At 46.0% G+C, this 24,628-nt stretch overlaps 1 protein-coding gene across 3 annotated transcripts in view; it reads right to left on the bottom strand.

Annotated features, from left to right (window-relative positions):
• The window catches only part of ANKHD1 (ankyrin repeat and KH domain containing 1), a 1,478,908-nt gene that overhangs the window by 794,233 nt on the left and 660,047 nt on the right, over positions 1-24,628 (bottom strand). For all 3 annotated transcript variants that reach the window (XM_086931463.1, XM_086931465.1, XM_086931464.1), the window contains exon 21: positions 5,735-5,910. In XM_086931463.1, coding sequence (XP_086787589.1) covers positions 5,735-5,910 — 176 coding nt within the window. The remainder of the gene's footprint in view (positions 1-5,734; positions 5,911-24,628) is intronic.

The following is a 24,628-nucleotide window of genomic DNA, read 5'->3' as shown; positions in this document are numbered from 1 at the left end:
CTAATAAAGAGCAAGCCACCCTGAGGGAGGCGAGTATAGAAAGCCCAACCTGAAATGGTCCTCGCAGAACGGGGAGGACGTTAAGGAATCGGGGGGAGGGGAGGGGGGGGGGGGGGACATACAGCAGACAAACGCTAATCTAGGACTGTGGAGGACGAGCCCAAGGGCTGTGTGCCTAAATCTGTTCTAATAGTACTAAGCATTGCCACACAGTGGTGGAGATGGTGTGAGCAGTAAAAGCAAGGATAGAAGCACTACAGACAAGCGGGACCAAAGACACCCTAAGTGCGATAGTGCGATGCTAACAGTAGAATCGCAGAAAAAAAGACAATGAGGGACTCCCCGAAGGATGTTCGCGAGGAATACTCCATAGGAGCGTACTAAGGCAAAGGCAGTTGCCTAGCACTAGCATATACCCAAGATAGGGTAAGTGTCAACCCCCGATAAGGAGATAGTTTTGGGCAAAACACCTTTCAGAGGACTGAAAAGAAGATTAAACCAGCCATACGACTGGAATTTTAACAAATCAGAGACGGCTGAATAGCCGTGGACATCAACCGGGGAACCTACTATACACGTGCGTTATAGGGGTGTAGCAAAATAAGGCAGAATCGTGCAAAAGTTATGGCAACCCGGACAAGAGCCGGGAGACTGCAGAATCTGCGTGGCGATCAAAAAGGTCCACACCATTAAACGGTAGATCTCTGAGATCCGAGAAACGACTGTCACGCAGCCATGCATGGCGGCGCAAAGCCATAGACCGAGCAAGAGCTCGCCCCACAGAGTCTGTGGCATCAAGAGAAAAACAGAGCGAAAATTGCACCTTTCCCCTGCCATCAAGCAGAAGCCGAAGCAACATTAGACCGCAGCTCCTCTGGAACAGAAGGGAGAAGGTTCTCGACCAAGTCCCATAAGGTCAAAGATGTCACACGAACATACACGCAGTATTCAATGCGCAGATGCCAGCACTGGTAGAAGCAAAAAACAACATCTTGAGGAATCTTGGACGTTGACACTGCCGTCGATGGACGCCGGGTTGGAATCGTCTGGACGTCGATGACCTCCAGAGTGGACTCGACCTGGACGCCGCCCGACCTCGATCCCACTGCAAAATGTGCACGTTTGAGCAAGCCGGGCGTCGAGACAGACGTCGGGCCGACGCCGCTTCCGACATCAGCGCAGGAAGCCACTCAGGGCAATGCGAAGACTAACGGGGTGGACTGGATGGGGCACTGGGAGGACCCACAGGGCCGTGTCCTGTCTGCTTGGTATCGCTCCAGAACAGGAGTCGATGCACACAGCCGGCACCGAGGAAGAATCTGCCGGCGAGGACCAAACATGAGCGCCCTCCATCTGTTTGGGACCCGAAGGCGCTCCAGGGAGAGGTGGGAACCATAAGTACGACTGGAGTGCAATAGAATAAGCCTCCATTTGGGAACGCATCCCGCCAACCCCCGGAATGGGAAAGTATAGAGGAAGCGACTGCCGGGCACCTTTACCTGGCATAGAGCGAGAGGAGCGGGTGCCAGCAGTACCCGAACAGGAGGAAGACGTCAGTGCTTGTGCATGCGCTTACCTGCCTTCACACAACGTTCGTGGAAACGACCTCTGGAACGAGCCTGATCCGGAGGGGGAAGAGCGGCGACGCGAAGGTGCTGGACTGGACAGCGATGCGGCCAGCAGTTTCATACGGCGCTCTCTCTGGGACTTGGGCTTCATCCTCTGACAGGCGTTGCACTCTTTGGAGTTGTGGTGCACGCCGAGGTACCACATACAGATGAGGTGCTGGACAGTGCCAGACATCTAATGCGCACAGGCTTCGCAAGCCTTAAAACCCGAAGGCATTGCCCACTGTTCCGGCGACACCAAGGGCACTGCTGGTTTTCCAGGATCTGCGTTGGAACGCGGAAAAGGAGAAAACTGGAACCAGCACGTCGAGAGGGGCATATATGGCTCCAATGATGTCATGTTCGTGGCCGACGTCAGGGCGGAGTCGTGCGGTGCCACCTCCCGGCACGCAGAGGTGCTGATGCGCAAAGTTTTCCGGATCCAGTCTGACGCCTGGGAATATTCTAAGATAAGGAATCTGCGAATGGAGGAAAAGTCTGTGCTGATGACGGATGGGGATGCCCAGATAGGAATCCTTGAAGTCCGCCTGACTGGCCAATCTTGATGGCACAAGCGACCTTGGAGGAGATAAAATTCTTCCATCTTGAAATGGCAGAATACCAGCCATTCCTTGAAGGAGTTATGGTTGATAACTGCACTGGCTCTGTCCCTTTTCTCCACCAAAAATACATTGCTGAAAAAGCCCATGGGAGGTGCTGATGTTAAGGAGATTGCACCATTGTCTAACAGTGCTGTGACATCGGTCTAATAGTTACTCATTGTGTGTCCAGAACCAGATAGTGATGGGACGCCTGGCCTGGCGTGGAGAGCTGTAAATCTATGTGGAGACCGCACACCCACGCGTCACCAATGAGCCCTTTCCAGTTGTGTATGAATATTGTGAGCCTGCCTGCTACCACTGAGAGGGAAGAAGGGGTTATTCTAAAGGTGGGCAAATACTTAGTTGGTGTTTCCTTTTAAGTTTCCTCCTGGAGCTTCGGTGGCATGGCCATCCTCTGGAAGAAAAGGAGGATTGAAACTTCGAGGAGTCCTACCACTGTCACAGCCTGGAGCCCTGGACTCTCAGAAGGGTTTTGGTAGCAAAGCGGCCCACGAGCACCCCTGCCACAACCGGTTCAGGCAAAAACCATGGCATCGACACATTAGCCTTGTCCAGAGAGGAGAAGGTAGCTACAAATTTACCAAGTTCCTGAACTAATGGGTTGCCAAAGAGACTGCCTTGCGCTACCGCCCCACCTTCCAAGGTAGCTATGTTACCCAGCCTGGGGTATACTATGACCTCGGGTGCTTCGCTGATGGGGTAGAATTGGCGCTCCCCAACAGGATACTGGCTAATTAAGCCCATTTAAGAGGACATCTGTGGGAACCAGGGATCCCGGGGCTTTGGCTACATCCATTATGCCTAGGATTTTAGAGAAAGGCCCGGTCATATCCAGGAGTTTGTCGTGACAGGAGTGCAGGATAGGCTTATGTCTTCTTGGGGTCACATACATACTTTGCCAGAAAGGTTAACATCCTAGGGTATTATTGGGGTGAGTGCTACCTTCCTCTCCCGCAGGGCCCAGACAAGGCTACAGCCCAGGACACCAATAACCCTATGAATACACTGGGTTATAATATTCAACCAGGGTCAGTGTCCCTCACGCCTGTCAGGGAAGCTTGTGGAGACGCTGCTATTTTCAACACTTGATAGATACATAGACTCCAGGCAGAGGGGTAGTTAGGCAGGACTCTGTGATCAGCACACTTCCTGATGTGTGCAGATTGTGGAGCCTGCAAGCAGCGCGTCACTCATGCTGCAGAGCATTATACTCTAGAGGTTGGAGGACCTCACCATCTCAGCAGGCCGATATCGGCTGAGACACACTGCGTAGGAGTGTGCCGAACCATACTCCTGCATGGTGGAGCCTGTGAAAATGAAGTCAATTAAGCAAAACAAGAAGAAAAAAAACACAGATATAAATACATCAATGAAATATATACAGACACACAGCCCTGACCCAGTCAATTACCCACTAGCCACAAGGAGAGCCCTCTGAGGACTTAACTGGTGTGCTGGAACAGCAAACAAAGAGGAGTGAAGGAGACCAGGGACTATGAGAACAAGACCTGCTAGGGGATTGGATGGACCTTTTTTAATTTCCATATGGTTCTTATGTAAAGTCTTTTTTTTAAGTTAAAGATATGTTTACTCAAGTTATGGCTGCTACATGCAATAAAGCGGAGAAAGATAGGCATAGAAAAAATAGAATAATCCTCTCCTCAGATCCTTACACAGAATTACATCTATAATCTGCTAATCATGGGATCCAATTGTTGACATATTTCAGTGGGTTGATAAAGCACGGCAATTGTAAACATTTAGCATGCGTATCTCAAGTTCTAATTCCAGTCAGAAAACTAAGATTGTTTGCACCTACTGCAGAGATCACTAATTCCAGCAAGAATGCTCAGTAGGTTAATACACCCAGATCAAAGCTTTATTAGACACTGGTTCTAAGCACAGTCATAGATGAATGGGTTAATGTACCCATTCCAACTGCCAGTGCTACCTGTATTTTACAGGTAGAAAACTCAAATGGAAATGCTCCTCTGTTCGTACTGCAACAATAGCTGACCTCTATATCAACAATTGGTCAAAGGGGAAATAAAGTTTTACTTTAGCAAAATTAATGTAAAACATTTATTTGGTATGGCACAGTCAAAGAAACAAAATGAACATACATAGTGTCTGTGCCAGCACTATTCAATGAATTCAGAAACAGAGGGTCAAGTAGATCTCTTTGGAGGACAAGTGGATTTCTTCAGGGGACATGAAGATTCCAGCAGCATTTTATCCCCTGGATAAGTAGAGTTAAAAAAAAAAGACCACATTTCTGCTTTTTCCTGCCACTACCAGCTGTCCAGTGTCAACTAGACCTGTACAGGAACTTCCTGTAGGCCTCTGCCTGCCACACTGTAAGCCGCTAAGTGCCTTCCCCGAGGACCTGGGGGCTTTTCTCCTGCAGTGAATTGGGACTTAAAGGTTTAAAGTCAAAAGGGAAAATCTTTGATCAGGATAAACCTGGTTCGGGTATCCGATCCACATGTCATTGCGGTCAGCATCAAATTGCGCTTACATCCTGTTCAATCACAACTATTATTGGAACTTTGTGCTTCTTGGCGCTATCGCTACTTACAACTTTAAAAATTCATTACCATGCCCCTTACTGGATTTTTGTCATTTTGTTTATTACATTTCACTCTATTTTTTCTAATTTTAGGATTTTTGTTGCTTTGCATTTCGTCTTTATTAATGTTTTAGTGCTACATAAATAGCTTAAATATTGCCTCCAAGTGAAGCTTGCATAAATATGTACAAATTGCCTCCAAGATAAGCTGGTCTGCTCTGTGCCATATCTACCAGGGAGTGGAGCTCAGGTTTATTTAATGACTTTGTTGGCTCACCCTCACCAGGATTGTGATTATTACTTGAGGTTGGTACTTAACCCCCTTCAACTAATAACCCAATTTATTACACAAAGTCTTAGACTGACGATGATGCAATTTGTTAGAAATGGATCTTCTGTACAGGAGAAAGACCAGACTCTTTGCTGTCTGTGTTTTTATTGATATTACGTAGGTGTGAGGAGTCCATCAAAGAGTTTGTTCACATCTGGCACAGGTCTCTCCCTGACAGTAGCCTCTAGTAAGTACAACTGGGTTTAAATCCAGAGACTTTCAGAGACAATATCACATAGTTTAAAAGGTAAATCTCAGGTTTGTAAGGGATAAATGGCCTCAAGGCTCCAGAACATTATCTCCATGGCAAATGCATAAAGAAGGGAACAACAGTCACCAGGGGCATCTTCATATAATTAATGCATGAATGTAGGCGATATTGTTGACTTCTACTAGAACCAGTGAGATGTACAGTTACAAAGAAATCTAAGGATTCAGTTAGATGCCTGGAGATACATTTTGATGTGCATCAAAGGGAAGGCATTTGCATTACAAGTATATATTTTATACTAAAAGAACAAATACTATTATAAATGAATGGAAATCAAAAAAGTACTTTGAAATTGAATTACAGCTCACAAAAAATGTAAAATTAATCCTTTACCTATTAATCAGGAGTTCACAAAACTTATAGTGCCCTTTGTCTGCTGCAATTGTTAATGCAGTATCCCTTGAAGAAGGCACAGGTGGTGCATTGACATCTGCTCCTTTGTCAAGAAGAACTCTTCCAACTTCTGCATAACCACCAGAGGCTGCCTCCATAAGAGGAGTAAGGCCGGTCTATGCAAAGATAATGCAAATAAAAGCTTCTGATTATTTTGCAAACATGTGATGATCTTTCTACATTAGAAACAAGGTTGAATTGGTATTTAATGTTAATGTTTTTTATAACTTAGCATTACTATAAATATTCTCAGCTTTAATGACTGCTTCAAACAGGGAAATGGGTGGTAGTAGTAGAGGAATGAAAATGAACAACTCTACTGCAGACACCCAAGTTGATGTGAGAGGAGAATGATCTGCAAAGCAAGTTAAGCCCATACATTTACTTATTTCAGAACAAACAGTGAAAGATACTGTTTGCCTCCACATTCCATTTAAAAGCTTACATACTCTTGTCCATCTTTCTCTACTTTGGAGACCTAAAGGAGGACAAACACATCAGCAACCATTTTAGAAATATTGTAATTAAACAGCACACAATACTCTAAAACTTGCTTTTCTCTCTCACACAGCCTTGCCCTCGATGAAGCACAGGGAAGTATATACAAACACATCACAAATATCTGTACCCAACACACACCCCGGCACTGAGATACTCATTAAAATCCAAAGGGACTCAGATGTTACAAGGAATACACCAGACTAATTTTTTGGGGGGATGAGTCTTTTCTTTCAGTATAATAGTCACCCTGCACCAGGTACTGAAAAAAAGTACTGGTTCACAAGGAATCAGAACAAGCATTTGGAATGCAATAGGTCTCGCATTATTAAAAGTTGGTGCTTTTGGCATTGTAAATGACACTGTTTTTTTATTATATTTATAGTTTGCAGTGGAGTGCTAATTTGACATATATGCAAATTACACCACTGCAGGACACAATCGGAAGAGCAGGCAGGGGGGGACTTGAAGAAAGAAATAGACAAAAAAGGGGCCAAGAGGTGGAGAGAGGCTGCAGGAAACATATGGCTGTGGAACAGTAGGCAGGGGGGATTTGAGAAGACAGCAAGCGGCCATGTAACAGCCTGGGGCCGGGGGGGAAGAGGCTGCAGAGGCTGGAAGGATTTGAAGGGAGAACGGGAGAGAATGGCAAGGGCCCATGAGGTGGTAGAGTAGGCCACAAGACGGAGGGCAGGGGTTGCATTCTAAGGCAGGGGAAGAGGGTGCACTCCAAGGCAAGGAGCAAAGGGTGCACTCTAGGTGGACTGGCAGAAACCCTTATATCCAATATTCTAAATAAACATCAGTGGTGCAGGATGCAGGGGCCTATAGGGTGAGGTTGTTGTGGATGGGGTAGGGGCCACTATCTTGATATAGTGCATGCCTGTGTCCTTATACACACACTTCCCTGACACGTTATCCATATGCTGCAATTGCATTCCGAATTTTCCATTAATGAGGTTTGAATCGTAGGTGTGTCTTTACAGGATGTGTTTACACACCATTCTCGACCACACTCTTACAAGCAACAGACAGTACAACCCACAGACAAGCAGAGGCGAATATACTAAGCAATAGAGTAGATGTGGCCTTTCTCACAGTCATTCTTGTCCTTAGAGTTGAATCACAACACACAGACACACAATTTATTGAAAGTACTGACACATACACACACAGGGGCCAGCAAGCTGAAAGAGTGTCGCTCACTGACCAACACACATACTAAACGACGCATACACACAACCATGAAGCAGCGACAATCAAAATGCAGGCTCCCACGAGACTCTAAAACATTCAAGCCTTCTTCATCAGGCACAAACAACCCTCGCACAGAGACACCCACTCAGACACATGCTCGACCAGAGCAGACACACACTCCATGACCCCCAGAAACGCACGCTCCCTTCTGCACAGAGCTACGCACACCCACATTTATGCGGTGACAAACACAAATGCTGGTTAAGTGACTGACCGCTGATGGCAGCACAGGTGAAAAGCCCTCGCAGCTAATGCATGCCTCCAGCTGAAATGTGACATTGAAATCAGCATGTGTGACAATCCTGAAGGGAATCCCGGCCCCTCCCTCACGCGCTGCCGTCCCCACCCTGATAAGAAAACTCCCTCTCACCAACAGCAGGATGGCAGCCGGGAGGAGCAACAACCCTTGCAAAAAACACCGGCTCGCTATATTTCGGGAGTGGCGACGGCGGCAAGCACGTGAGATACCAGTCTTCAAATCCAAAGCGTCTTAAGATCTTTTTTACACAACCGCGCGCAATTCAACCTTACTTTCGCACGTTCCAAAGCAGCTGTCTACACGACGACACATTGCACAAGACATTATCAATGGATACAGAGTGACAGGCCCAGGAACCCTGTCTATTTCTCAATCTGCTGCAACGCTGTCGAATTTACGTAACCTTCAGCTCTGTCTTTACTCTCCCATCGAAAACCCATTGCCATATTGTGAGACTGTGCCTGCATGTGTAAAATGCGCATGCAGTGCATGTGCGTGCTTACGCAATTTCTGTAGGAATGCTCAAGTATTGTATGCGTGACGTATATTCGTCTATGCCTGTACACAATGCATGTGCACCTGGTGGGCCATCCGTTTCCGAGAGGGTCAGCCTGGGCAAGGTGTGTGGCTATGCGATGTACGCGGAGGGACGATAAGGGTGCATGATATGTTCGTTGCATGTTGATGATTTACAAAGAGAGAGGGCAGAAGGAGGGCAGCACCCCCACTCTTGCCTTCTTCAGTCTCCCCCACCCTGGTCTCACCTTCTCTGGCTTTCAGCAAGACATTGTGGGCCACGATGTTTTCAGGCTCCATTGACAGGCTGACTGTGGAGGTAGCACTGCAGCAGCAGGAAGAGGAAGGATGGGGAAGGTGGGGGGAGACCACAGGAAGAGGGTGACATGGCAGGTCAGGAACAGAGGGTGTGATTGCAGGTTAGTATCAGACATGGCTTCCGTCTCCGGAATTAGAAGGCAGTGTAGCTTAAAACCAAGCAGACATTGCCGGGGTCATCACTACCATCCCCACAGCCTCAGGGCCCCACATGCACATAACATTGTTGACTGAACGCCCAGAAGGCGGCTTGAATTACCGGCTCTGGGCTCATCTGTTATCCAGTCTCAATGCTTTGCCAGAGCCGGCATGTCAGCACTGAAAGCACAGGATGGTGAGGCCCGGAGTAAAGAGCCCATATCACGACGATTGTGATGCTTTCGGTGCCCAGAGTCTAAAAGTGTCCAGACAAGCAGGGCAATGGCTTTTGCAAGCCCAGGAGGACAACGCCTTGACGCCTTAATGGCCTACGCTCTGTTCCGTAGTGAAATGGCACTTGGACATGCAGAGCTCACACGCTGCCGCTCCCACACTGGCAAGAAAACTCACTCTCACCAACAGCGGGATGGCAGCCGGGAGGAGTGACAACCCTTGCAAAAAACACGGGCTCGCAGTATTTCGGGAGTGGCAACGGCGGCAAGCACGCGAGTGGTGCGCGCGCACCACAGTGAGCCATGTATTTTACATTATCGTGCACGCGTCTGCGCACGATAATGAAAACCACGCTACCCTCTGCGGGACATCAATAGGCCATGGGCGGAGCAACGCGCCCGCCTTTGGCCTATTGAGTGCTCGGTTTCTGAAATACAAGCAAGCAAAAGCCAATCCCGTCACAAAAAAGAAAAAGCACAAGCGCAAGCATGTGCAATTTCTAGGTACAGTTTTAAACCCCCCTACAAAAGAGCTCTCGCCTGCGCAAGCACTGCTGCGCACTGCATCGCTAGGGGCGAGCCCTTACAACCAATAGTATTTAGAGCTTTGAGAGAAAGGGCCACAATATTAGCAAACATTGCTGCCGACTACATCCACGGCTTGGCCTTATATCACGAAGTTCCAAGCATAAATGTACGAGCACACTTAAAAACAGGGGCACGTTGGTGGAATGCCATTAGAGTATTAAGACCCAGACTATGGAAACATTTAGAACCCAGAGTTAAAGACCTACCTAGTCAAGGAGGCATTTGACTCTGGACAAACCCCACCAGGAATCCATCTACCAATCCCTTCATGAGGAGATGGGCTCAACAATAAGACCAAAAAACTAAAATTAATCCTCCAATTTTGGACCGGAATTGGCAGACAATTATTGCATCTCAAGGCTTTGTAAATCATCTTCTTTTAAGAGTTTCAAAGCTTCCAAGACAAATAAAATGATTCAAGTTAGTGACGGAAATTGTACAGCCATAGGAGGCAGAAGACTTAAGACCAATTAGTATGGAAAATGCTATTTTCCCTGTAAGCATCTACAGGGAAAGTTTAGTGGTAGCTTCATCACATGCTTAGCATACTCCTGCCATCCAGTGTTGGGCTCAGATGTCTGCAAGTTGTTTTTGTTCAAAGCAGTCTACTGAGTCACAAGTTGTGATTTGATGACTTTTTTGTGTGCACATTGAGCATGGGCACATACCATGATAAATTGTTTTTTGCACAGAGGGTGAGAGTTATGTATGAAGTGTTAACTTTAGGAAGTTAAGTTGAGCGTAATGTACAGTGAAATACAGAAAGCACGAAATCTGCAAAATACAAAGGCCTCTGGGGAGGAGGGCAGGTGGATGTGAATCTAGAGCACTACACACAATTAACAAATCATTACAGGGTAACAAATTGGTTACTTATCAGTAGCAGCTGTTTCGCAACTTGAAGAGTTTTCTGGATTCACATGCTGTGCACTATTCCGCTATCTAGTGGTTGGATCCGGAACGGTCTCCTCTTTTTTTTTTACACTCTCTCGTGGGCATCGTTGACCACCATTTGGTGCTAAGTCCAGCCCTAGCGTGAAGTCAGATGGCGCACCGGAAGTTCCTATGTGTGGTAGCCCTCTTCGGATTCTTTTTTTCCCCTTCTTGCTGTTACTAAGGGAATTTATTTACTTTTCCTGGTTTAAGTATATGTTGTTTTCCTTACGTGATCTTCTCAACTGCTAGCTTTCCTAATCTCTGGGGAGGTTGGTGGGTAGGATGTGAAGCCACAAAACTCTTCAAATTGCAAAACTACTCCTACTGGTAAGTAACCATTTTGTTTTGCAGCATGAATCCTTTTCTGGATTCACATGCTGTGCATTACATTATTTTGCGGTTTCCCCTCCTTGGGGATGGTAGAGGAAAGATGTGGAAGAATTTGTGAACTGGCGTTCAAGTACTTTCTGCCCCACCTGTGCCTCCTTTGTCATTTGTATATCCATGCATTAATGCTGGGTAAAAGTATGTGAGGAGGCTCATGTAGCAGCTGCACATATACAGTCAATTGGTACATCGATTATAAAGGCTAGGGTTGCACCCTGTTTGCTTGTTGAATAAGCTCTTGGGTGTGAACTTAATGTTCTTCCAGCTGAGGAGAAGCATATTTGTATTGCCTCCACAATCCGGCGTGCAATTGTTCCTCTTACAACGAGTGACCCTTTGCTGGACTTTGCGTAAGAGATGAAAAATGGATTACCTTTACTGAATTGTTTTGTATCCTGCAGATAATATAATAAGCTTCTTACATCCAGGGTATGTAGGCTTCTTTTCAGTCGTGTTTGTGGGTTTTTGAAAGAAAACTGCTAACTGAATGCTTTGATTCATGAGAAATTTGCTCACCATCTTAGGTAGGAACTGGGTATTAGTTCTTAGAACTAGCTTGTCCTGTGGACTTGCAAGTATGGCTCCTTAATAGTTAATGCTTTTAGTTCACTTACTCTCTGTAGTGATGTTATCGCTATTAAGGAGGCAGTTTTTATTGTGATACGCCGAAGTTCTGCATTGTGAATTGGTTTGAAAGGCTCTGGTCATAAGCTGCGTCAGTACTGGGTTTAAACTCCACTTAGGGACTGGAGCCTTCCTTGGAGGTGTGATTCCTGTGGAATCTTTTGATGACTGGTGATGTGAAAAAACGTTTACATGATGCTCCCCTGGTGCATGCTACAAATGCCACCAGGTGCATCTTGACACTTAAATAGTTGATTGCTCTGTCTAGCAAGTGGAAAAGATATATTATCCCGGTATCCTGTGTACATACTGAATCTAGGATATTGTTATCTTCACACCAAATGAAATACCCCTTCCACTTAGCTGCGTAGCATTGTCTTGTGGTTGGTTTTCTTGCCTCCTGTAGTAGATCTCCATTTTTCTTTGTGGTATATTTAGATGTCCAAATTCTATGTACTCAGGTGCCAGGCTTCTAGGCTGAATGTTGATGGTTCCAACTGGAATACTTGATCTTTTTGCATTGTGAGGAGGTATTTTTCTTCTTTCAATTTGATCATCTGTCCCTTGGACAGTTCAAGTAGGCTTGAGTACCAGGTTTGTCTTGCCCACTGAGGGGCTATAAGGATTAGATTTGTTTCTGGATTTCTCCAGTACCTTGTGTAGTAGGTGAAATCATTGCAAAGGCATAGACAAATGTTCCTGAGCAATTTACTGACAGGGCATTCCCTTCTGAAAGGTGGTGTTAAAACCTGGAGGCGAAGGATTGGCATGTCCTATTCTCCGCTGTTGCGAATAGGTCTATTGTTGGTATCCCCCAAAGTCAGAATCTTTTTTCTTGGCTCCTCTCTTATTTCCAATTTGTGTGAGCTGCTGTTCTGTCTGCTGAGCTGATATGCTTCTGTGTTATCTTTGCCTGGTAGATGGATTGTTTGCACACTGATCCTCCTTGGTGCAGCCCATTGCCATATCTCCTGTTAGCTTAGGATGAATGATTTTGTTCCTTCTTGTTTATTCAGGTAAAACGTTGTATTGTCTGTCTGGATCAATACTGTCCTACCTGCAATGTGTGCTTGGAAGGCTTTTAGTGCTAGAAACATTGATTTTATGTCTAGGAAGTTGATGTGTTTTATGAAGTCAGCGTTGTTCCAATGACCCTGTATTTTTAAGTTTCTTGCATTCACTCCCAATCCTTTGTGAGATGAATCTGTTGTGATGGTCACTGAGGGAGTTGTTGTTTTGAAAGGTCTGCCTTTCAGTGTTCTTGCATGCCCACCATTGTGTCTCCTATATCTTTTCGGTTACAACCACTAGATCTTCCCAACTCCCGGTAGTTTGTGATCAGTTGTTGCTTATCCATTCCTGTAGAGGGCGCATGCGTAGGCATGCATCGGTAATGAGAGGGATGCATGAGGCCATCATGCTTACCCTCCCTGTCAGAGACTGTCCCCTCTGGTAGAGGAGAGTTAGCTCCTTGATTGCTTGAATCCTCCTTTGGGTCGGCCCACCCATGCCACCCTGGCATTTAGGCTTGCCCCTAGGAAGATCTTTTCCTGTTTCAGGTTTGGCAATGACTTCTTGAGGTTTATGGAGAAACCCAGCCTTTGCAGGGTTGTTACCACCTTCTGAATGTGTCTGTGGCATTTTGTTTTTAGTTTGCTTTTACCAACCAGTAGTCTAGATAAGGATAGATGTGGATTCTGCTACTTCTTAGGAATGCTACCACTACAGCTAGGCACTTAGTAAAAACTCCTGGTGTCGATTTTATTCCGAAAGGTAAGACTCTGAATTGGTAGTGTGTGTCTTCGTGCATGAATCAGAGGTACTTTTTGTATCCTTGAATTATAAGTATGTGTGGATAGACATTTTTAAGTCTATTGTTGCCTTGTAATCCCCTTTTTTGTAGGAGTGGGTTTATCTTTTGTTTTGTTTATGTATCTGAGATCCAATATTGGTCTCAATGTGAGAGGTGTAGTTTCCTTTGTTGCGCTACCTTGTTGGTATCTTCTCTATCGCCTGTTTTTGTAAGAGTTCCTCTATTCCCTTGATTTCAGAAGTTCTGTTTTTAAAAAAATGTTCTTCTTTGGGAGGTTTGGCGGTGGTATGCTTGTTCGTTCCATAAAATAGTTGTGGCACACCATGTTTAAAACCCCAATTGTCTGAGGTGATATTTTCCCATTCTTGTGATTAATGGGCTATTCTGCCTCCCACTGGTGTTGTGTGGGGGCTCATCTTTGCGTCCAAGTCACTTTGAGTCTACTCCTACCTCTCCGGAGGATTGTCTCCTTGCTCTTCCTCTGCCACCAAAGGTCTGCCTTGGCTACTGTTGTCATGATTGGTATACAGACTGATGTCTTGGCGGTTGTCCGCTGCCTGTGTCTGCAGCTGCTGCTGTTGTCTTGCAGAAAAAAACCTTCCTGCGGATTTTCGGACATTGCTTCCTCCCCTTCTGAAGGTGCCTCTGTGTTGTAGAGCACCCATTTCTTTTGCCTTTTCGTTGTCCTTTTTGATTTGTTGTAGGGACTCATCGACCTCGTGGTCAAACAAAGAATCTCCTGTGAAAGGCTTATTAGGTGTAGTTGTTTGTACTTCTTGTTTAAAGCCTGAAACTCTGAGCCAGGCAAGTCTTCTGAGGGTAGTAGCCGTGCACATTTGTCTGCTGGCTGTATCAGTTGCATCAAGGGCTGACTTTAGACAGGCATTTGCGATGTACTTCTCATCTTGGATAAAAGATTTTGCCCTCTTTTTGTCCTCTCCAGGGAGTTTATTCAATATTTCCTCAATATCGTATCATTGTTGGTGACCATATCTGTTGAGGAGAGCATTTGAATTTGTGATACGACATTGTGTTGCTGTCTCTCTCCATCTTCCTACCCACCATATCCAGTCTTTTACTTCCCCTTTCCAGGGATGGACCTATGGAAGGATGAGCATTGCTCCTTCTCTTTGCTGTGGTGACAATGATGGAATCTGCCACAGTGTTCCCCTGTAAATATTTGGGATCTTATGAGGAGGGTCTGTATTTTTTCTCGACTCTGGTGTGACTCCTTTTGTTGGGGCTGGCTCCTTAAAGGCATCTTTACCCTGGTCCAGTATAATTGCTAGCATTGGGAGGTATTGGCTACCTTTTGTGGATGGCATCCATGTCCGTAGAAGAAAGCAGGAGTTCCCTTTCTCCTCCTCGAAGGAGACCCTGAAAGCGTCAGCTGCTCTTTTGACCAGGATATTATAAAAGGCAATGTCATCTGGTGGAGAATCTTTCTGAGGGGTAGGTACAGACCACCTCTTCTGGACTTTTGTCAAGGTCATTCCATTACTCCTTAGGAGTACCTGTTGCTTGCTCCTCTTCTGGGATGTGGAGTTCTTCGACTTTCTCCTCGGAAGGTTCGGGGATTGCAGGTGCCTCAAGGGCATTTTCTTCTTCTATGGCACAAGAAGGTCTTTGGGGTTATCCTTCGAGCCCTCTCAACCCGAGCTGGTCTTCATCAGTTTCAACAATTTTCCCTTATCGATATCCCTGGAATGGGATCAGTGGGATTCTTTTGGTTGGGGCTGACAATCTGTCGTCGTCTTTTTTATGCCTGGGCTGCCTTCTGCACCCTCTTTTCGAGGACCTTGGTATCCGAGGGGTGAGGGGTTTTTGCTACTTTTTCTGGTCTCTTTTCGGTGTCCTTGGTATTCGCCTTTGCGGCGTGCCTTTTCTCTGAGTCTCCCATGATGATTTTGATATTTGAGCCTCCGTGGGGGGACTCTGTAGCCTGTTCATCTTCGTCGCTTGAGAGGTCCAAGTCTTCAGCGATACAAGTTGTTTCTAGCTGCTATACATTGCCTTGTGATGTTCCTCTCTCTGCTTTCGTCGGGCCTGGAGAGTCTTTGATACAAATATGGTGCAGTCCTGTGAGAAAGAGCCATCTTTCTTGCATGGTATGCCCCCACTTTTTGCTGAATTGCTGATGTACTTTATTTGAGTGTGGCCTGGGCTCCTTCCAATCAGGTGCCCAGGGCCTGTGTTCCTTCCCTAAAACTGTGTTGAAAACTAAGCCCAATTGGCATCTCTGGCCACAGGTCAGCCCCTGGTAAATGGTACCCAAGGTACCCAGGGCACTGTGACCATAGAAGACCCCTAAGGGCTGCAGGACTTATTGTGCCACCCTTGGGGGCCCTGTACCCTGACACACACACACTGCCTTTGCAGGCTGAGTGTCTTGGTGCAGAACTAAACTAAGAGTTGATATGGCACACATCCCTGTGTGCCATGCCCACAAGCACACTGCCCTGGCATACATCAGTCACCCCTCTAGCTGGGTGCACTATGCCAGTGGTGTGGGCACAGGAGCCTTAGCCCTGCGCCCCTACAGTACCCAGGGCCATTCCTGGGCACTGTAAGTGCGATGCCATTAAGAGTATATGATGCTGGGAGGTTGCCATTACGAACTCCACAGAACCATAATGGCTAAACTGAAGACTGAGAAGTTTGGTATTAAAGTTCTCAGCACATTAAACCCACACTGATGCCAGTGTGAGATTTAATGTAAAATGCACTAGAAGGCATCTTAGAGATGCCCCCTGAAACCTAACCAACTCCCACTGTCCTGACTGCGTGGCTACCGAGGCTGCCACCACCAGACATGTTTCTGGACCCTGGGTCGAGAGCCAGCCGCTCTCAGGCCCCTGAAACAATGCGCATCCTAGGAGGGGGTGCCAAGCCTCCTCCCCCAGGATGGGCAGGGGAAGCTTCAAAGGCATGCCGCCTTTGTGAGCTTCTCCAGGCCACTTGCTGTACTCAGTAACTGGCCCCCACCGGTTCTGACCTCCACTTTGGCGGGAAGACAGGCTGGAAACCCTAAGTGAGGAGAGGGGGTGTGCCAGCCTCTGCCAACCCCACCCCTCAGGTGGGAGAGGCGAGGTGAAGCATAACTCTGGGCTCCCGCCATCTTGAGGATGGGAAGCCCTGCCCAATCAGATAGGCCCCTGCCCCCTCCCACAGGAGAGGAACAGGATAGGGGTGTACTCACCCCAGGACAGGGACTCATTTGTCCCTGCCCTTGCCCTACCTGCAACACCCCTAAATTTAGTATTTAGGGGCACCCTGAACCTTCCTTCCTCAGATCCCGATTTACAACAAGAAAGAATAACAAGAAACAAGAAGACCTGCTGTGCAGCTGCTAACAAGAGGATGACACCAACTGACCTGGCCGCAGCCCTACCGGCCTGTTGATCCTTGAACCTGCTCCTGCTAAAACCCCGGCGTCTCCTGCTGACACAACATCGAAAACCCCAGAGGATCTGCCTGCCTTGCTCATCTAAAGATTGTGACTTCTATGAGCAGTGGTTCTGCTCAAACAGCAACAACCCCTGGTGCCAGCCAGGAACCCCAAATCCAGCACACTGCACCGCCCGGCCCGGCCAGTGCCTGCGTGGACAAAGACCCTGAGGACGTCCCCCCCGGTGGCTGTGACCCGGAATCCAGTGCCCAAGGACCCTCCTCAACGACCCTGACGACGCCTACAGCCTCACAACAAGGGACCCCTCCAACCGCGACCAGCTGAGGGTAAGATTTCCCGCCGTACAAAGACACCCCTGCACCCAGCGCCTCACGGCCCCCTGTGCCCGACTCCTGGGTGTCTACCTATCCTCCAAGATCTTAACTTACCTCTTGAAGTGGTGGTCGCAACTGAAGAATCTCCGTCCCCGAGCCTGCAGCCTTTGTTCAACTTCCAAGTCTCCCATTGAATAACATTGAGCGCACGAAGGTCCAAAAGCACCCAGCCACCCGAGTGCCGCTGGAAGTGCAGCAACTACCCTACTCTACTGCCCCACTTGCCCTGTGTAAGTGACCAGGAGCTCTGCTCCCAGAGCCGCGTGGTCTGCCTGCTAGCAGCCACCAACCGAAGGTCCCCTATCCTCCATAGGATAACATTGGGCCTACTCACTCTCTACCCGGCTGCCCCTGAGGGTGTAACAACTGTACTTACCTGACCCTGGGAGACTCCTGAGTCTACCCGCAGAACCTTAACTCTGCCAGCCGAGTACTTACCCAAAGACCGAACACTTCATTTTCTCCATAGGGTAACATAGGCTGAGTTTCACTCAGAATTTCTTCTAAGTGTGGAGTTTTGCAACTTTAAAATATTCACTAAAAATCATCCGATCAACGAATTCCGAATCACTCAACTGTTATCAGGAGAGATCCCAGTGCTGCATCTTTCAGTCCAGCACTGAACCTGAAAAGTAATTATAACCGTGATTTACTGTTAACTCAATTTTCCTCCACAGGAATCCATTGTCTGGTTTTCACCTGAAAATCTTCCAAGTGTCCAATTTCCAAACTTACAAATATTCCTTAATATCGCCTGTATAGCAAAAACTATTTCTTTCAACTGTTTTCAGGAAATGCACCAGGGCTGAATCCAGGGTCCAGCCCTGATTTAGAAAAACATAAGTAAATTTATTTATTTGCATTTACTTAAAAACGTCCATTGAGCTCAATGATAAATTGTGTTTAAACTTGTGTTGCATATTACAACAAACTATTGCATTTAAAAGTCAACTGTTATTTGAAAGTATTCAATTGCAACATCTCATTCTGAGAAAGTATTTATGATACCTACTGTGGTCCTAAAATAAAGTAACTACATATTTTTATATACAAAACAATTGGCCTAGAGTTAAGTTCTTGAGTGTCTGAGACCATTTGCTGACTAAATGTGTACAACAAATGCTTTACCCTGTCCTCTGATACTACCTTACTGCTCGACCAAGCTACCAGCTTAGAGAGTAAGGTTATATCGAACTTTAGCCTCTGCCGTACCTCTGGGGACTGTGGACTCTGCGCACACTGTACCTTTCTTTGGTCCAGTATATACAGAGCCACTTTCTTACAAGACCTCACAGTCCTTGTCCCTGTGGTCACTTAACAGACAGAGGTTACAGCGCTTGTGTGGATCGCGTTTTGCAAACTTGTGGTGGCAATTTGAGCAAAAGGTAAACACATTTTTTTCCATGACCACTACCTTAACATATATTCTCTGTCCAAGAGCATAATGAGTTGTTCAAACGTGTTACACCTCCCCCCCCCCGATGGGTTTCATGGACGGAGGTCCCTTTCCTTCTCCGATACACCTTTCTCATTCATTGTTCTTTGGGTTTTTTACCAAAAACTCAAATATTTTTGGGAATCTTCTCCAAAAATTCAAAGCCTCTTCTCTTGCTTCCAGACCCAACAGCGGAAAAAAGAATCTGAGGATGGCTACCATGAACGGGAACTTTTGGGGCGCCGTCTTGCCCCATGTAAGGGATAGACCTACCACCAAGTGATGGTCGACAACGCCCACGTAAAAAAAAACCTGATAATTCCGGACCCAACCACTAGATGGCGGAATAATGCACAGCAGGCACATTCAGGAAAGGCTTTGTGCTGCAAAACTAACATTTCCAGTTTGAAGAATGCGTTGCTCTAGATACAAATGTTAAGTATAGAATGTAAAGTAATAGTAGAAAGTGTGTCGCTGATGCAGATGTCTGAAATAAGTTCTTTAACACAGTTTGGTCCACCATGGAAGATAGACGTGCTAAGATGTCCACACTGTAGAGAGTTTGGCAAAGGTGTGTAGTGTAGACAGATGGCTAATTTATAAATATCCGCTAGTGCGATGTTTCCTAGATGGCCATGGCTGCTCTCTTCTTTGAGCAGGTAGAACCCTTTCCTTTATTAGAGCAGGTCGGAATACATTTGACTACCCACTTAGCTATAGCTGCCTTGGAAATGGGATGTCCTTTCTAAGGCTTTGCAAAACAGAGACGGGCTAGTCCGATATATATGAAATGGCTTACTCCTGTGAATGTAGTACATTAGAGCTCTTTGGACATCTAATGTGTGGAATACAAAGACGACTGGGAGTGCTGTGGTTTGGATAAGGTGGAAGAGCGAATCAACCTTAGGGAGGAACTTAGTATTGGTTCTATGAACAGCCTTGTTATTCTGAACCTGGATAAAAGGCTCTTGCAGGGGAGAACTTGCAGCTCACTAATTCATCTAAGTAAAGCATTGGCCTACAGCAAAGCTACCTTACAGGAGAGCAACTGAAGGAGACATAAGTGCCTAGGTACAAATGGTAGACCCATGTGCCTGATGAGGGTTACACTGAAGTTTTACAAGAGAGCAGGAGGCACTCTAGAGGGTATCACTCCCACGCTATCTTTCATGGGGGTGTTCCCTGTTCTGCATGTATGCTACAACTCCAACTAAGCGTAGGCAAGGCATGCACTCTGCAAGTGCAAAGGGTAAGCAATAACATCCTAAACACTAGGCTATAGCAGGTTCAGATTTTTGAAAATGCAATAAAGAACAAATCTGTTCCATTCTGACCTGCAACAAGACCATAATCTTGGTGGTCGGGCTTCCTTTAAGATAGACATACATTCCTGAGAAAAGTTGAAGTACCTGTATTCTAGAAAACTGTGTGCCAAACCCAAGGCTGAGCTGTCCGTGATCATGATGCCTCATTCGAACTTGCCCCTGCCTAAGTGACATCTCAAGGAAGGTGGCATACCACAGCTGCCTTGCCCAGTTTGTGCTACTAGCATGAGGAATAGTGTGGTTTGCCAGAGTTTCCTCACCACGTAGGGAAGCAGGTGGAAAAGAATAAGTAAATATACCTGACCAATTCATCCATAAACATTGCCCAAGGGTGGTGGGCTTGGGCATTTACAGGAGTGGCAAACAGGTGTGTGGAGTGCCTGAACAGTGGAAGTATCTGTAAAGGTCCTGGGTGTGGTACTTGTTGATGCGCCATGTTTGGCAGGCCTGCAAAGACGTGGTCCCCACAAGATGCACCACCATGAGGTGAATGTTGTGATTGAGTGCCCAATGTCCAATCTCCTGGGCTAAGTGAGAGAGCTGATGGGTTGGGGGAAGAGAGCTGAGGGGTTGGGGGAAGAGAGATGGAGGCTGGGGGGAGGGAGGGTTGCAGCCCTGCTTCTGTAGGTAGTACATGGCAGTCATGTTGTCTGTCTTAATGAGAACCACTTTGCCAAGAATGTCTTAGCTGCTTCCGTCTGTCGGACAGCCCCTAGCCATCTGAGGTCACGGTGGGCATGCGCGGAGGACGGCCGGGGCCATCCGAACCGCAAACGCGTGGAATTCTCGGGCACAGCGGGGGAATTCCGGCCGCAGCTTGGCAGTTAAGAAGTCTTTCAGTTCAAAGTAGTTGATCTGCCAACCCCGTTGTTGAGAGGTCCATACTTCCTGGACAGACAAAATGTTGAGATGCTTGCACTCCAAACTGTGGGATAAATGTCTGCGGTAATGGGCACTTCCAGTTTTGGATCTGCAAAAGACTTGCCGCGCAACAATTTGTTTTTGTTCCACCACTGCGGAGAGCGATATGCTTTGGCCTGTAGCAACATTAGGAGAGGGAGCATATGAAGACTTGCATGAGGAAAAAAAGGCGATGCAGGATGCCATCACTGCAAAAGACAGCGACTGTTGATTGGATCATGCTTTCCATGTGACTACATTTAATACCTGAACCTAGGAAGGTTTGAATGTGAAAAGTCTATGGGTAGGAATTGGTAGCATGTATGGTACAGCCCAGGCGGAGGAGAAGGGATGCAGTAATCATGTGAATGTTAGACACTGCAGCCTGCTGCTGCTCTTGATCAGACAATGGTTGAAGTATGAAAAGACATGAATTCCTTTCTGTTGCAAATATGCAGTTGTGATTGCTAGGAACTTTGTAAACACCCTTGGAGCCCAGGTGACTCCCCCAGAAGGAAGTACCATGAACTTACTGCAGTGCAAGGTACTGTCTTTAGCAGAGTGGACAAGGGTGTAGAAACAGGCACCCTAGAGATCCACCTCAGTAATGGAATCACCCTGATGAAGGAGGGAGAGGACATTCTGTAGGGTTGCCATATGAAAATGTTTTGAAAGAAAGTGACAGTTGAAGGGGTCCAGGTGGAGGATAGGCCTCAGAGTACTTTCCTTCTTTGGGCTGAGAAAGCAAAAAGGACACAGCACTCCCTTGGGGTTACATGGACACCCTGTCTGTCTGAGTGGATGGAGATGAAAAAAAATTACTTACCTGTAAACTGTGGTTCTCCAGTATTGGTATCTTTCAGAGATTCACATGCTTCAATCATTCCCCGTCGTCGAAGTGGGAGTCCCACGGTACATAAAAATAGCAATAAATATGCATAAAATAACCATATCATAGGTAAATTAGAACCCGGAAGTAAAATAGTTGAAGTCAATAGGAAAAATGTTTCCACTTTCATGCACCCTGCAGAATGTTCTCCCCAGAAGCCCAGGCTCTCAGATTTCCCAGCACAAGTGTGATATAAGAGTAAAAGAGCATAGGAGAGCCTCTGAGGGGAGGTGGGTGGGTCGCATGTGACTATGAGAGAGACCAATACTGGAGAACCACAGTTTACAGGCAAGTAACTTGTTCTTCTCCAGTATTGAGGTATCTCTCATAGATTCACATACTTGAATCAGAGTAGAAAACAGTAAATCCATAATAATGCTTGTGAGATCATCAAAGATAGAGATATATATATATATATATATATATATATATATATATATTTATTTATTATCTACTGGCGGTCGCCAGTAGGTATATATAGTTAGGACCTAGTTACCATAGGAAATTCCGAACATTCTATTGGGAATAACTTTGGCGCCGATTGAGGGATCTGCCTGTAATTTTCCTTAAATTTGCCTTGCTGCGCTCCACTCCTTCCCTGAAAGTTTCGGGGGGATTCGTCAAGCGGGGCCGAGAAAAAAGGGGGGTCCCAAAATGTGTTTTCCCCATGTTAATTTCCATAGGGGCATTCTGACAAGGCCACAGCTCGAACGGCATTATACCAGATTTAGCAAAATGGTAGGGACTGGTATGCAGCAGTGCCTTTTGCATGTTTGGTGTAAATCCCTCTAGTAGTTCTTGAGAAAATTGAATTTGAAATTTTTCAAATGGCATTTTCTATTGGACCTTTAGACACGGCTACAGCCCGAACGGCTGAACGGAATTACACCAAACTTGGCAAAATGGTAGGGAGAGGTATGCAGTAGTGCCTTTTCTATATTTGGTGAAAATCCCTCCAGTAGTTGTTGAGAAAATGAATTTGAGCAAATTATATATCTATATGCGCTCAACATTCTATTGGGAATAACTTTGGCGCCGATTGAGGAATCTGTGTGTAATTTTCCAGAATTTTGGCCAGCTCCGCTTCGCTCCTTCCCTGAAAGTTTCGGGGGGATTCGTCAAACGGGGGCCGAAAGGGGGGTCCCAAAACGTGTTTTCCCCATGTTAATTTCCATAGGGACCTTTAGACACGGCTACAGCCCGAACGGCTGAATGGAATTAGAACCAAACTTGGCAAAATGGTAGGGCCTGGTATGCAGATGTGCCTTTGCTATGTTTGGTGAAAATCCCTCCAGTAGTTCTTGAGAAAATTGAATTTGAAATTTTTCAAATGGCATTTTCTATGGGACCTTTAGACACGGCTACAACTTGGCAAAATGGTAAGGACAGATATGCAGTAATAGTGCCTTTTCTATATTTGGTGAAAATCCCTCCAGTAGTTGTTGAGAAAATTGAATTTGATCAAATTATATATTGTATATCTATTTGCGCGTACCCTTACGAGTGCGAGCGAGTTTCTGATTGGCTGGCAGTCGACTGTCAACATTCCAACTGTCCAAACCAGGAAGTGTTAGCCACCATCTTGTTTTTCAGGAGAACTGAGGCACAAGAGAGCCCAAAACAAGAGCGGAAAACACGAAAAGGGGGCAGGGTAGAGAACCCCCCAACCCTCTAGCCCTTCTCAGGGGTCCCAAAAGGACCCCCAAGGGCAAAAAAAAAAAATCGCGGGGTACGCGCACCATACGCGTAGGGTACGCATACCGCGCGCGTACCCCGCGATTTAAAAAAAAGATTTTTTTGCACTTGGTGGTCCTTCTGGGACCCCCTGAGAAGGGCTAGGGGGTCAGGGGGTCTCAACCCTGCCCCCTTTTTGCGTTTTCCACTCTTGTTTTGTGCCTCACTTCTCCTGAGAAACAAGATGGCTGCTCAGGTGGTCCCAGAAGGATAATAACATATATAAACGTTATCCGCTAATAGAATTAGCATTTACAAAACCTTTGAAATTTATTGAAAAAAAATATAGGTTTCACGCCTGATATAGTTAGGAATTAGCATTTAAAAAAACTTGCAAATTCACTTAAAAAACCATAGGTTTCAGGACTTATATAGTTAGGAATTAGCATTTAAATAACCTTGCAAATTCACTAAAAAAAACATAGGTTTCTGGCCTTATATAGTTAGGAATTAGCATTTATTTTAAAAACCTTGCAAATTCACTTAAAAAAACATAGGTTTCAGGCCTTATATAGTTAGGAATTAGCATTTAAAAAACCATTGAAATTGCTCCTATATAGTTAGTTGTACTAACTATATTTCGCGCACCCGCAATCCACTGCTGATGATGTCACATATTACATCATTCATGACATGGTCAGTGACATCACTGATGACATCACTGATGACATCTCAAATGACATCACTGGTGACATCACTGGTGACATCACTGGTGACATCACTGGTGACATCTCATTTGACATCAGTGATCACATCACTGATATCATTCATGTGATAATACGATGCACCGCCTCACACTCTAATATAACCTTTGATACACCCAGTGTTAAATATAGACTACCATTATAATACCAATACCAATACCAGTTACTACATACGCACTCACTGATTCCTAGGTCTACACACACATTCACTCATTCACCCATAGAATCACTCATACATACAGTCACTCAATATCAATACAACACTATCATATGGACTCATACACCTATACAGACACACACACCGCCACTCATCCATGGAGTTACTCACACACCTGGTCAGTCATGCAAAGAATCAATCACACTTCAATTTCCTCAACTATACAGTTATACACACAACACCTTACTTATTCAAACATATACTAACACATACTTACTCTCTTATACAATCACTGATACAAGTACACAATGATCCATATAGCCACTCGCACATTCACTGG

The sequence above is a fragment of the Lissotriton vulgaris genome, chromosome 7 (assembly GCF_964263255.1).
Source record: "Lissotriton vulgaris chromosome 7, aLisVul1.2, whole genome shotgun sequence".
NCBI classification, from domain to species: domain Eukaryota; kingdom Metazoa; phylum Chordata; class Amphibia; order Caudata; family Salamandridae; genus Lissotriton; species Lissotriton vulgaris.
This window is presented reverse-complemented; position numbering and strand designations above follow the sequence as displayed.